The following is a 15436-nucleotide window of genomic DNA, read 5'->3' as shown; positions in this document are numbered from 1 at the left end:
TACCAATATTTTCAGATTCCACATATATGCCTTAATATACGATATTTGTTTTTCTCTTTCTGACTTCCTTCATTCCGTATGACAGTCTCTAGGTCCATCCATAGAGACCACCGATATAAAGCAGGGACGCAGGAATGGCTACATGCTCAAAAATAGGTTATTTAAAGAAATGCCACCCCACTGAGGCAAATAACCTGGAAAGTTTTTTGTTTGGCCTTAGTTCTTGATGACAACTTTAAGCAAAAACTCACCTGAAAATTAGTGATCACAGGTGGTACTCATTGGGTTTAAGGCCTAATTTTATACCATGTGTGTATTTTAAAGGGCCTATAGGCAAGACTTTTAATTTAATGTAGACCTTGATCTTTAGCCAAATCCAAAAAATGTAAGAAATAAATAGGAAGGGAAAAAAAGAGAGAAATTGGGTGACTCTTAAATAGTAGAAATACATTTCTTGAAAAGGTTGTTGATGATAATACTAAATATAGTAAACATGTACATTTCTTAATACTTCCCAAGCCCTGTTTTAAGTCATTGATATACTAATTTAATTAATCTTCAAAAAACCCTATGAGGTAGTTACTACTGTATTAGTATCCCCATCTTACAGATGAGGGAACTGAGACACAGAGATGTTAAGAAACCTGCACCAATTCACACGTCAAAGTGGTGAAGCCAGGTGTTACGGGTATAATTGTGTCCCTCCAACCCCAGATTCAAGTTGACTTTATAACGCCAAGTACCTCAGACTGTGATCTTATTTGGAAATGGAGTCATTGCAGATGTAATTAGTTGAGTTCATACTGGAGTAGGATAGGCCCATCATCCACTATGACTGGTATCTTTATAAAAAGAGGAAATTCGGAGATAGACACACACAGGGAGAATGCATGTGAAAATTGTAGTTACACTGGCACCAAGCAGGAAGTATCAGAAGCCAGGAGAGAGGCCTGGAAAAGATCCTTCCCTAATGCCTTCCGAGGGAGCATGGCTCTGTTGACACCTTGATCTTAGACTTACAGACTCTAGAACTGTGAGAAAAATCAGTTTCTGTTGTTTAAGCCACCCATGTTGTGGCACTTTGTTACAGCAGTCCTAAGCAACTAATATACCAGGATACATGATAGGAGGATCTGAGATGGGAAATAAAAGAGAGAAGAAGAGACAGGGAAGATGGAGTGAAAGGGTCTAACATGCATCTGACCAGAAAAAGATAACAGAGCAAATAGAAAAGAATTACTACTTTAATAGATGATTTCTGACAATTTTCCAGAACTGCCAAAACATACTGATCTTCAAATACAGGAATCACAATGAATCCCAAGTAGGATAAAAAGTGTTGTGCACATAATAGGTGATGATGGAAAACAAGTATTTGTACAGATGAAGTAATTATAAAAGGAAAGGGCAGAGGAAACCTTCAGATTGATTAGTTGACCTAATATAAGGTCATGCTGCAGGGAGTGAGAGATCTGCTTCCAGAGTCCATGCACTTTCCAGTACCCATGCTGGCTCCCTTGACTTACCAAAGAAGTCTGGTGAACTGCTACACTAAGTGGACACTCTCTTTAAAATCAGTATCATCTGGGGTCATTGTATTAGGATTCTCCAGAAACACAAAACCAGTAATGTATATGTGTGTGCGTGTGTCTGTGTGTATATATACATATATATATATGTATATATATATATAAAGATTTATTTTTAGGAATTGACTCCCATAATTATGGAGGCTAGCAAGTCTCAGCATCTATAATTGGCAAGCTGGAGATCCAGGAGAGCTGATGATATGTAGTTCCAGTCCAAAGGCCAGCAGACTTGAGACCCAAGAGGAGATGACGTTTCAGTTCAAGTCCCAAAGCAGGAAAAGATCAGTGTCCCAGCTCAGAAGCAGTCAGGCAAGAATTCTCTGTTACCTGAAAGAAGGTCAGCCTTTTGTTCCATTTGTCCCTTCAACTGGATGAGGCCCACACACATTAGGGAGGGCAACCTACTTTACTCAGTCTATTGATTTAAATGTTAAACTCATCCAAAAACACCCTCACAGAAACACCCAGAATAATGTTTGACCAAATATTTGGGCACCCTATGGACAAATCAAGTGGACACATAGACTTAACCATCAGTCGGCTAGTATGAGTTATGTTCCACTGTTCAGGTGGCTCTTACAAAATTATTTGAGTCATGAGATAAGATAACATTAACAATCTAAGGCAAAGAAAGAGTAACATCTTTCAGCCTTTTTGCCTATCTCTCTTGATCTCTTCTTTCTTACTGTATAGTAGGATCACTTTGCATTTCTTTGTGTGGTGTTTTCCATTCACAGATATGTTGGGAAAGAATATAAGGAGAAGAAGGGGCTCTGGCACCACTTCATCGATGTGGAGAGGCAGATGACTGCACAGCACTATGTGACAGAATTTAACAAGAGACTTTATGAGCAAAATATTCATACACAGATATTCTACATACCATCCTCAGTATTACTGGTAAGATTAAAGAAATCAAGAGTTTGATTAAGCAGGACTGTAAATATATATTAGGTTAGATTTCTATTGCCAACCTACCATTCATCAACCTCCACCATCATTCTGGTAAAATTCAATAAACTCAGTTACCAGCTTCCTTCATCTACCTCATCTGCTTCAACTACTTGTAAGATATGTAAGAAACATGACCCTCTGTACCCTGATGCATCATTTGGATCCTTCAAGTCACATTTGAAGATCTGTTGATCCTGGTACCTGGTCCGTCATGGTGGAGTTAGCATTTTTAGTATACTTTTCCTTTATGTTGTCTTTGTACTTCTAGAGAGAGAGAAGGGACCCTAAAGATCATATCTAATACAAATTATTCCCTCAACATGGTGCATAAATCCTGTTTCATATTCAATGACCCTCACCCCTTGCAATCAAGTGATAACTAAGCCATAACTTAAACACCTTCAGTAAGAAAAAAATAATTATCATTTTTTTTTTACTTTAAATAATTCCAGTTGTTAGGAAGTTGGCCCAGATCTGTCATCTTCTAATTTCTACCTGGATTGTAGTTCTTCCCTCTGGGACCATTGAGACCAATCCCTCTTCACTATGATATCTGTTTAAATATGCAAAGGCACCCATCCCCACTGACATTTCTCTTCTTTGGGTTGAGAATACCCTGCTTCCCCAAAGATTTACACCCTAAAGAATTTTTTTTTTTTTTACTTTGGCCAGAGATATTTTTAGACCCATATTTTATTACTTATTTAATAATAGCTATTATCTATTTTGCAATTTCTTTATGTGAAGCACTATGCTGGGCATTTAACAAACAAACATTAACTCTAACCTTTGAAACAAAATAGTTCTACAGTCTACAAAATAGATCACATTGCACAAAAATGCTTGAGCTGATATTCCAACCCAGAGTCACAGTGCATGATCCAGCTACATGCCCTGGCAAGCCAGCCCCCTAGCATAGGTCACTTCATGAACTAATTTTTATTTGCACTTTTTAATAAAAGAATAATAAAAGTTTTAGGTTCCATTATATGCCACATACATGTTAAGCACTTTACATGCATGGTCTCATATAATCCTTTTAATGGTCCTATAGCTATTATTACACCCACTTTACAAATAAGGAAACCAAAATCTAGAGAAGTAATAGTGCTCCTAAGTGGCAAAGCCTGGGTTCAAATTGAGATCTTCTGACCTCAAAGACCATGGCCTTCACCATTGTTATACTGTCTCCCATTTCTACTTTTCAGGTTTTAGAGGGCAAGACAATAAAAGGATGTGTCACTGTGGAACCTTACATACTGGGAGAATTTGTAAAATTGTCAAATAACACGAAAGTGGTGAAAACAGAATACAAAGCCACAGAATATGGCTTGGCTTACGGCCACTTTTCTTATGAGTTTTCCAATCATAGAGATGTTGTGGTCGATTTACAAGGTATGTGAAACTGGGAATTATTTTTTTATTTTTAGTATTATTTATATGTAAATGTGAGATTTTGTAACTAGCTCTACTAATCATTATTTAATAAATAGATTGTTCAGTGCATAGGCTACTATTTCGAATTAAATTAATCAATTTTGCTGTATGTAGCAAATGATGCCTAGAAAAAATGTTTAAAGCTTTCTACAAGTGTCTAAGGTGTCAAATAATCAGTGAGAAGATCTGGCTCACATTCTCTTGGGCTTCATTCTAGAGCAAATCTGTAACAGCTTTTTTAAAAATTTCACTCAAGTGGATTTGAGTGATGTAGGTTTCTTATGACTGCATGTTTTAATGTGTCACAGTCTTTCCACACTTTCTTTCCTCTAGCTCTTTACCTTTATTACAGGTGTGATACTGGGTTTCATAACTGGAATCATTATGGAACAGAAAGCTGTGTGTACTTGAATCTAACTTCCTTTAAAATCTGCATTAACATTTAAATTTTGTTTCAGTTTGGTATTTTATTTATCAGAATTATTAGCCATTATTCTATACTTCATTTAAATGATAAATGAGTTTTATTATAATTATATCTAGTAAAGATTCTATGACCATCCTCCAAGATCTTTTCTATCCCCCTTCCATAGCATTTATCATCACTCTGTTATATTACATATTTTACTTACTTACATTGTTTATTAATCTGTCCCCCTTCACAAGAATGTTACACAAATGAGTACAGAGATTTTTTACTAACTTGTTCACTGCTGTATCTCGAGCACCCAAAACAGTGTTTTATACAGTGTGTACACTCAATAAGTATTTGTTAAATGAACAGAGGAATGTATGAACTAATGAGTGAAGCATTAAAGAAACTTCTGAATCATGAAAATATTGTGATTTAATAATTATACTAAGTGCATGTTATTGCTCTCTAATTCCTGGGTCTGGTATGTCATATTTGACAAATTTAATTACCCAATATTTAATTATTCTTCTTAAAGCAATAATTGGAATATGCAACGCCAAGTCCCTTAACAGAAATTTATTTATCATAAACCAGAGGATGACCAGGTTTTTAAAGTGTCTTGTATATATTATACATATGTTTTTTTTTTCAGAAACACTTTACTGACATTTATAGAGGATTTAATTCTCAGACATATGTATTTCTCTTTTAGGTTGGGTGACTGGTAATGGAAAAGGGCTTATCTACCTCACAGATCCCCAGATTCACTCTGTTGATCAGAAAGATGTCACTACCAATTTTGGAAAGAGAGGAATTTTTTACTTCTTTAATAACCAGCATGTGGAATGTAATGAAATATGCCATCGCCTTTCTTTGACAAGACCTTCAATTGAGAAACCAAATAATTCATAGACTATCTAGAGTGATAATGACCACTTAGTGCTGCTCACCAGCGCCGGGCTCTCCCCTCCTTCCAGGAACACCAATTATGGCACAGCCTGGTCCCTTGGGTTTAGGTGGGAACATGGGACTGGTTCCAGCCAATGATTTGTGAGAGGCATTGATAAGTATCACTTTCAGGCCCATATTAAATTGCCAGGGCAACACCAGGGCAGAGTCTCTTTCCCTCTGCGCAATTACCAAGAGTACACCAGGAGATAGCTGCTCATCAGCATAAGTCCTGCAATGAGGAAATCACAGGAAAGAGCCCCACTGACCCACGATGGACAGAAAACACACATGAGAAATAAACTTTTCTGGCTTAAGCCATGGAAATTTTGGAGCTTTTGTCACTGTCGATCAAGACTGATACTATTGGTGTTTTTCTTATTGATTTAGGAGTTCTTTATATATATATTAAAGAATTCAGGCCTTTGTGATATGTGTTCCATTTTTTTTTGTTTGTCTTTTGACTTTGTATGAACCTTTTTTCCATGCAGAATTTGTTTTATACACTTGAATTCATCAGTCTTTTATTTTATGGCTTCTAGGTTATATGTCTTCTGTAGATCTTCCCTACTCTGGGTTTTGTTATTTTTAATCCTCCCACATTTTCTTCTAGTGCATTTACACTTGTGAGAGGTCTGAGGGAAGATGGTGCGTTTTGATGGCCACCACAGTCTGCCCTTGCACCACACAGATCTGGTGCTTCACACAGGTTTGGGGATCAGCGCCTCCATGAGCTCACTGGAAGTTTACAGAAAGAAGATTGGTGAGCTATTCCCTTACTGCAGTTAGTCTTCGGGGTTGCAACTGGTACACACTCTCTCCCTCCTCCACTATTCATTCTAAATTTCCCTTAACCATTACCTCAGCAAATCTGAGTGCCTTACCTAGTGATGTGACTCAGGCCTACATACGTGCAGGTTCTGAATTCTAAATAGTTATACCTTTCTCAGTTTGAGTTTACTGCACATGTCTTTTCATAACTGCAGATGGAGCAGGTGAGAACCATTCAGATCTCCTGATACGGGGAGTATAGTTGACTGACACCGCCAGCTTGCACCCCTCTCGATCTACCACTTTGTTCACAATTGAAGTCATGCTCCCCCAGTGTGCTCTCAGCCAGTGACTAAATAAAGCAAGGATGCCAGGCGTTAAATACTTCTAACGGGTGACTATGCACAAGATCTTCCCATCGGCCTGACCAGAACCTTCTTAGCACTCTGCTGTGGTCTCTGTTGAGACTCTTCCTTCCCAGTCCTCCTCTCTCTGCCCTCTCCTTTCACAGTGTCAGACCTCCATCATGGTCTCCCTCATTGATCCTTTACAGTCATTTCTCCCAACCAATACCTTATATGTCTAATCCCTTTTTGGCATTGGCTTCTTGAAAAACCCAAACTAACAAAAGTTTATTAAAGAAAAAATTTTAATTTATCTTATTAACAAAATAAAGGAGGAAAATCATATTATAATCTCAAAGATGTAGACAAATCAGTTTATGGTTAAAAAAAGCTCTTTGCAAACTAGGTATAAAGGAAAAGGTTCTGAATCAGGTAAAGGGTATTTTAACTTTTTTTTTTTTAAGGAATATCATAATTAATAGTGAAGCACTTAAAGTTTTCCATTTGAGAAAGGGGATAAGCAAATTAGCTCACTATACCAACCCTATCCACCATTTGGAAAAATCAGAAAATATATATATTGTCTCTGTCCCTGGTTCCTGGCACAGAGCTCCTAAATCCCTTGGAATTTCCTGGTGATAGAAGTGTCTCTTGTTATAATGAGGTGACTCTACACCTCAATCAATCATCAGTAAAAGTGGGACAGTAAATCAATAATAAAATAACATTTGGGGGACAATTAGGGATTTTTAATGTGTATTGAGTGTTAGATAAAATTAATGAAGTGACGTCTTTTAAAAATACTAAAGCCAAAAAAAAAAGTGAAAGATGCTTGGCTTTTTCTTGATAGTCTTGAAGCAAGGAGAAGGGTACATAAGAATTCATTACACTAGTCTTTCCCCTTTTGTATATATATATACTTTTTTAATTAATTTATTTATTTATGGCTGTGTTGGATCTTCGTTTCTGTGCGAGGGCTTGCTCTAGTTGTGGCAAGTGGGGGCCACTCTTCATCACGGTGTGCCGGCTTCTCACTGTCGCGGCCTCTCTTGTTGCGGAGCGCAGGCTCAGTATTTGTGGCTCACGGGCCCAGCCGCTCCGCGGCATGTGGGATCTTCCCGGACCGGGGCACGAACCCGTGTCCCCTGCATCGGCAGGCGGACTCTCAACCACTGCGCCACCAGGGAAGCCCCTGCTTTTGTGTATATATATATATTTTTTGTTTTGTTTTGTTTTGGTTTTTTGTTTTTTTTTGCGGTACGCGGGCCTCTCACTGTTGTGGCCTCTCCCGTTACGGAGCACAGGCTCCGGTCGCGCAGGCCCAGCGGCCATGGCTCACGGGCGCAGCCGCTCCGCGGCACGTGGGATCCTCCCGGACCAGGGCACGAACCCGTGTCCCTTGCATCGGCAGGCGGACCCTCAACCACTGCGCCACCAGGGAAGCCCCTGTATATATTTTTAAATCTCCAAAAATGTTCTTTAAATGTAAGATCGTATAAAGGAAAAAATACCAAGAAAACTCCAAAGGACTGGATAGAGATGATCAAAACCAAGATTTACATCAGACAAACTAATCAGAAATGAATATAATGAGTGTTCGAAAATGTAAAATCCTGCAGAAAAATCAAGAAGAAATAGAATTATGTATTGGGTGAGAGACTGAGGACAGTGAAAAGAGATTGCTAGCAGAAAAAGAAGCCATTAATTGACAGAGTGACTTTTTTTTTTTTTTTACACGTGGGCCTCTCACTGTTGTGGCCTCCCCCGTTGCGGAGCACAGGCTCCGGACGCGCACACCCAGCGGCCATGGCTCACGGGCCCAGCCGCTCCGCGGCATGTGGGATCTTCCCAGACCGGGGCACGAACCCGTGTCCCCTGCATTGGCAGGCAGACTCTCAACCACTGCGTCACCAGGGAAGCCCCAGAGTGACCTTTTGGATGTTGTAGAACAGGGATCAGCAAACTGGACCATGGGTCAAATCCTGCTGCCATCTGTTTTTGTAAAGTTTTACTGCAGCACAGTCACACTCACCCAGTTATGTATTGTCTCCGGCTGATTTTGTGTTACAGTGGCAGAGTGGAACAGTTGTGTCAGAGACTATTTGTCCTGCAAAGTCAAAAATATTTACTGTCTGGCCCTTTACCAAAAAACTTTGTCAACCCTTGTTGTAGAAGATGAAAGCAGAAAAAAAAAAGGTCGGGATGTTTACACACTTTGTTACATATGGTTTGTGGGTAACATATTACAAAGAAATATTGATATCTCTACTAACGTAAAAGAAAAAGGGGTAATAATGGATGAAGAAACTGGAAACTGAAGGTGATAGAGAAAGAAGTTATTAGAAAGCATATGTCAGAACACATTTTTCTTTGTGAAGTGAAAAAGATAGGATACCTGATAAGTGAGATGAGACTAGCAAAGTCAGGAATTTGAAAGGAATAAAGATTTTGAAACAATACATATCTCTGTATTTCAAAAGGCAGAAATAGAACTATTGAGAGGAATTTGCAGAAAATTACATTTTAAAAATCTCTTTAAATTGTTATTTATTTACACCAACACCCATATATCTGGCTTAAGAAATTAAATGTCCTGATCTCTACCTCCTCCTCCCCACAAGAGGCAATCGCTGCCCAGAAACTGTTGATTCTTATTCCCCTTAATGTTGTTACTCATTTATTTAATATGATACACTTATATTTTGTATAAAAGTAACAATAAATATCCAGTATTAGTTTTCTGAAATACTTTTAAGCTTTGTATAAATACAGGAAAAGACCAGCTGGGTTTAAAAAGAGCCACAGACTTTCTCAAAAGTGAAAAATACAGTCACTGATATTTATAATTTAATAGAAAGGTTAAACAGCTGACTAGGCATAACTCAAGTATGCATTATTAAAATGGAAGGGGAATGTGAAGAAATTAACCAAAATTCAGCAGAAAGATAAAGGGATAGAAAATATAAAAGAGAGACTAAGAGATTTGGAGGAAAGAAGGAGAAGGTCTAACATCACTAGCTGGAGTTCTAAAAGAGGAAAAAGAGAATGAAGGAGAGGAAATCCTCTCAATCAGGTGAAGAAAATGAATCAAGGAGGGCATGATCAATTGTGTCAGATGCTGCTGATAGATAAGATGAGGGCTATGAACTACATTGTTGAGGTTAGCCATGTGAAGTTCCCTGCTGACCTTGATATGGGCAGTATAGTTTCATACTGAGGTTGAAAACTTGCCTGGAAAGGTGTGTTAGTTTTCTTTTGCTGCCCAATTAATTACCAGACACTTAGCAGCTCAAAGCAACACTCATTTATCATGTCACAGTCACCATGGGTCAGAAGTCTGGGCACAGCTTAGCTGTCCTCTGCTCGGTGTCTCCCTATGCTGTGATCAAGGTGTTGGCCAACTGTGTTCTCATCTGGAGGCTTAACAAGGGGAGAATGCACTGCCAAGCTCACCAGGTTGTTGCAGAATCATCTCACAGTTGCAGGGCTGAGGCCCACATTTCTTTGTAGGCTGTTGGCAGAGGGCCATGCTCACCTCCCAGTGGCCACCTGCAGCTTCCTGCCAAGGGGCCCTTTCACAGCGCCTCTCATCAGCTAAGCTTCTTCAAGACCAGCAGGAGAGCATCTCTTTCCCTTCCAGTAGGTTAAGAGGGAGTTTTATGTAACATAACCTAATTAAGAGCCTATTCTGATGGATAGAAGCCACTCACAACTTACACCCACATTGAAGGGGAGGGAGTTATACAAGGGTGTGATTCGCTGGGGTTTATCTTAGAGTGTATCCACACAAAAGGGTTTAAGAGAGAAGAGAGGAAAAGAATTGGAGGAAGAGCAAATAGAACCATCTGTGTGTTTTGCTGTAATAGGGAACAAAGGAATGGTGTGGTAGGTAGTGGGGAAAGTGGAATCAGGAGAGATACAGATTCTTTTTTTGTAAATGGGAGAAATTACAGCATATTGATGGGAGAGTTACAGAAGAGATTGAAGAAATGATACAGGAGAAACAGAATAAAGAATTGTTGGTACAATGCCGTTGAGTAGGTGAGAGGGATGGAATCATTATACAAATGGAGGGAATGGCTTTAGACCAAAGCACGGATAGTTTACCCATGATAACAGGTGAGAAGGCAGAGCCCTGAGAGCAATGCACACGGGTGTGAATAGGGATGTAGGTAATAATGTGAGGAAACTCTCTGTGAGTCCTTCTCTAGCTCTTCTTGAATTCATTTCTTTCTCTGTCCCTATGACCAGAACCTTAATTGAGGTCTGCGTGATCTGTGACTCCTGTTTTGCCCCACATTATCCTCCGAGATACTGGTGATCTCTCTTAAATACAAACCTTATCATGTCATTAACTTGCTTTAAATCCTACCATAAAACACTAACAAACAAGGAGGAAAAAACAGACAGAGTGTAAATAGTGAATTCACAAAAAAAGGAAATACTATTTTCAGTCATCAAATCACAAATGGGTTAAAAGGTAATAATTCTGGAAAGGTTGGAAGAAACTCTTATAACTGATGAAGGGAATGTAAACTATGACAGCCTTTACGGAAAGAACTTTAACAATCTATAATGTCCATTCTTGGACCCAGTAATTGTACTTCTACAAATCTCTAATGAGGAAACAATCAGAAATGTGAACAAATGTTTATATACAAGCATGTCTGTTATAACTTTACTTATAATAGTAAAAAAATAATTTTTCAAGAGCAGGGAAATAGTTATAATTTATCCATATGCCTAAATATTATTCATCCATTGAAATTGTATATTTCCAGAAATATTTAATGATATACAAACTTCAAAGTAAAAAAAAGCAATCCATAAACTAGCATTTATAGTATTGATCACAATCTCAGTATATATATGTAAATAGAAAAACTAATATATATGGAAATGTGCATTGTGTTTTTCCCTGGCTAGTGTATTGGTGGTAGGGAATTTTATTTTCTTCTTTATTATCTATATTTTCCAAGTTTTCTGCAATAAGCATGTATTACTTATACCAAAAAATAGTATTTAATAAGAAATTCAAAGGGTTCTCTTTTTCAGTAGAAAGTCCACATTATGGACGATCATATAGTGCTTTCTCCTTTAGCCCACTGCTACTCCCAGTCTTGTAATATACTCTCTAGGAACACTGAACTGCTTATGGTGTCAGTTTGTAGTCCACCCTGCCTCCTTCCACCCCGGTACAAAGATGCTTTGTCACTTGGTGAGTGTTTTCATGCTTATACCTACAGGGACAATTACCCCCTATATCTTCTCATCCTTGAAGACTCACTTCAACCACCTTCAGAAAATCCTCCCTGATACCCTTCATTCTCATTCCCTCCCTTCCCACAACCTAGGTAAGTTACCCCTCCTTTGAACTCCCCGAATAACTATGCAACGATCACTGCACGGTTATCATGGAAGCTAATATACCCTTGTATCATATTATCTACACTATAGGTGAATTATAGTTATCTGTCATATTATTTACGTATTGCTTCATGACAAATTACCCCCAAATTTTAGAGGCTGAGAATAACAGTTATCTACCATCTCAGAGTTACTACAGATCAGAAATTGGGGATTGGCTTTGCTGTGTAGTGCTGACTCAGAATCTCTCTTGAGGTTGCTGTCAAAATGTCAGTGGGACTGCAAGTCATCTGAAAGCTTGACTGGGACTAAAGGTTCTGCTTCCAAGCTTTCTCATGTGACTGTTGGCAGGAGGCATCTTCCTTGATGACTGTTGGTCAGAGACCTCACTTCTTCACCACGTGGGCCTGTCCATATGACAACATGGCAGCTGGCCTCAACCAGAGCAAAAAATCTTAAGGCCAAGAGAGACAGAAGTCACAACATCTTTTATAACCTAGCTTCAGACATTACACACCATCACTTTTATATTCTGTTAGTCGCACAGACCAACCCTGGTACCATGTGGGAGGAGATCAAAAGGGCATGAATAGCAAGAGGCAGAGATCACTCGGAGGCCAACTCAAAGGTGACTCTGTCTATCTCACTAGCCTAAACTGAGCCTTGGGCCCCTTTGTATCCCTCATCCCACGTTTGCATTTTATAGTGTCTGCTTAACAGTTGGTAATTAGTTCATTTTTGTTTAAGTAAGTGAGTAAATGAATGAGACATCAGTGGTAATTCTATGTATTTTATATGCTCAGTAAGTGCTTATTAGCTAACTACCTCTTGCTACAATAAGGCAAGAGGCAATGATAATTTATGTCTTAATTATAGAAGTAAAGAATGTCTGAGCTCTCCAGCCTTCAGAAAACCATTCTGCAATAAGGTGGGTTGTGGGTAGATAAGTGGATGGACAGAAGGATGGAGAAAGTTGGAAGGAAAGAACAGCAAAGTTCCCCTCAGCCCCACCTCTGTTTTTATAAGGAAAATTATTTTGCTTCATCGTGTTTACTTTTTTCTAACTTCTTCCCCCTATTCTTTAATTTCTCATAGCAAAATTGATATTAGGAAATTTTCAAGTAATTTTTAGAAAAATTCCATTATCATTTTTCTAAATTGAACTAAATAATTAATTTATATTATAATCTTTTGTGTGTAGAGTTGTGAAATGACAATATTTTAAAAGCTAAGTTTGAGGAGTTGAGTTCAACGTAAGGAGACAATTTCTGTCCCTTCGAACATCAGAAATGTCAGGCTTTTGTTACTGTCTTTCAGCACTGCTGTTGTTTTGAGGGTGATGCTTGTTCTGTGCAGTTTGGTTATACAGATGTCCTCTGCCTGAACAGTAGAAACTAGGTGTAAAGTATAAGAAGCAAGAGAGAGTGAGAGAAAAAAAAAAATAAATCTCTTTATTATGGTGCATAAACCTTCAGTGTGAGGGAGCTTTGCAGCTGCACAAGGAGAAAAATGCATTCAAAACTATAATGCCAGTGTGAATAATCCTTTCTCAAATGCTGCTTGCAGACTGCTCCAGCTTTGTCAGGTGAACTTGAACCGGGCCATCAGATTGGCCCCCATTCCCATTGCACACTCTGTCTATCACCCCAGGGCATTCACCATCTTGACTGTTGTTTAAAGAGAACAAGCAATCCATCATTGAACCAGGGAGTCACTTTCTCATAGAAAAGTAAAATCAGCATGTGACACTACTCAGCCCGAGTGTTTTGCAGATTAAAATGATACATGGCGACTCACGTGTTACTAGGAAGATTAAGTCAGTTATCTTGTTCTGCTGCCCAGACAAAAGAATTCCCCTCAAGCAGTAAGGGGAGCTTTACAGAAACTGAAAAAGTTGGACTCAACTATACGGTGGTAAATCAGAGAATCTAACAAGAAGGCAGAAAAAGAATGTCACTTTACATCTAGGCACCTTCCCTGAAAAAATGGTACAAAGAAGAATCCACCCCGAAAGGAGGAGCTATTAAATCTTTGTACAAGCCTCTGCTGTTTGAGATGCCAATTTTATTACCAGAGATGGGCACGCAATTTATTGTCTGACTGCCTTACAATTGATTTAAATATGGTGAAATAAATGAGCAGCCGCTGGCCCTGGGGCAGTTAGCTTCATGAGAGTAGGTTGCAAATCCTGCACCTACAGTATCTAGTTATTAACACTGTTATTCCATTGTGTGATCTACACAGTAATAAAATTTTTAATGAATCTCATACAGAAATGAGTTCACAATGGAAGGCTGGGATTACAGCCTTTAGTTTAACAAGCTGAGGTAAACATTTATCATATTACAGAAAATAGTATTTTTAAATAATTGAATCTGTAACTGCTATATTTGTTTTCAAAAGTAATTTTCAAAAGGAAGAAGACCCAAGTGAGTATCAAACTGTTTAAGATTAAATAAGTGCATTAATTAAAGTTAACATGAGAAAAATTCATTTCTCTCTAATTAAATTTTTTAACTTAAAATGATATTCAAGTTTAATTTGTGTTTTGCCATTTAAGCCATACACTGAAAATGACACAGGTTAAAGAGAAGGAATTCTGTCTTCTTTTAGGTTCTCATGAATTTTAGGCAACACTGTTATTAGAAATGTCTTCACTATGTACATTTTGCCCATACTTTGCCAAGCCAAATTCTTCCTTAAAGTACAGACCGTTTTTCTAGTCAATGGGGTTTCAAATCAAAGAATGCCCTATTTTGTTACTTTTAACTAAATTTTCAAACATTGCTTATCTATATCCATCTATATATTCTATACATGTTCTATATGAATAAATGATAGTGCTGGAATATGCAAGTTTTCTCTGCCAAGGACAGACACCAGATTTAACCCTCTTTTCCTACACAAATCACCAAAAAGGAGAGGGACTATTTAAACACTTTTGTTAGACATTTGACATGGTCTTTTCCAAATAACAGAAAGACCTACGGAGACTGGCTTTGAAGGGCCGTGTTCCCAACGTGGTTTCAATAGGGAACATTCTCTCTGGGCTGAGCACCTGGATCGTGTGCAGCATTCCCTTGGGCTGGACAGCAGTCACTGAGCCACCTGCATCGGAGAGGATGGTATATGAGGGACGGGAGCCTCTGGCCAGCTGTATCCTTCCCCAGCCTCCGGGGCATGTTAGTGCAGGAGCCAGGCCAGGCCCGAGGAGCACACAGGCATCGTCTGAGTGGCTGGCCTCTTTGCCCTACCATGGACATGTTAGCAAGGTCCTTCAACGGGTGTAGATAAAGGTTAAGTGCAGTGGAGCCTGGGGCCGTTGAAACATGCCTTGTGCAAAGACTCAAAGCCATAAATTGTACTGACAAAGGCAATTTAAAATATCAAAGTCCTAGGTCTTTCAGACGAGCACCAAGGAAGACGATGTGAGATTGAGCTAGACGTTAGTGAGAGCTCTGCAATTCAGCGTGACCTCGACAACTACTGCAAAGAGACCCGAGCTCATCCCCTCCTGCCTGCTCTCCTCACTCCATCCCGGCAGCATGGCCCCTGCCCTGTCTGAGCTGAGCAAGGACACAGTCAACAAACAAAAAATTATTCCTAAGCAT

At 38.9% G+C, this 15436-nt stretch overlaps 1 protein-coding gene across 10 annotated transcripts in view; it reads left to right on the top strand.

Annotated features, from left to right (window-relative positions):
- ALPK1 (alpha kinase 1) overlaps positions 1-5774 on the top strand; it is a 142318-nt gene extending 136544 nt beyond the window's left edge. For 8 of the 10 annotated variants that reach the window (XM_032633019.1, XM_032633024.1, XM_032633017.1 and 5 more), the window contains 3 exons: positions 2327-2489; positions 3752-3938; positions 5108-5608. In XM_032633019.1, coding sequence (XP_032488910.1) covers positions 2327-2489; positions 3752-3938; positions 5108-5307 — 550 coding nt within the window. In that variant the 3' untranslated portion in view covers positions 5308-5608. Of the gene's footprint in view, positions 1-1708; positions 1927-2326; positions 2490-3751; positions 3939-5107 lie in introns of those variants that run through there. The other 2 variants (XM_032633015.1, XR_004350053.1) reach the window with 2 other exon arrangements.
- Positions 5775-15436: the final 9662 nt, after the last annotated feature.

The sequence above is a fragment of the Phocoena sinus genome, chromosome 5 (genome assembly GCF_008692025.1).
Source record: "Phocoena sinus isolate mPhoSin1 chromosome 5, mPhoSin1.pri, whole genome shotgun sequence".
In the NCBI taxonomy this organism is placed as follows: Eukaryota; Metazoa; Chordata; class Mammalia; order Artiodactyla; family Phocoenidae; genus Phocoena; species Phocoena sinus.
The sequence above is the reverse complement of the archived record's forward strand: the minus strand, read 5'-3'. Positions and strand labels throughout refer to the sequence as shown.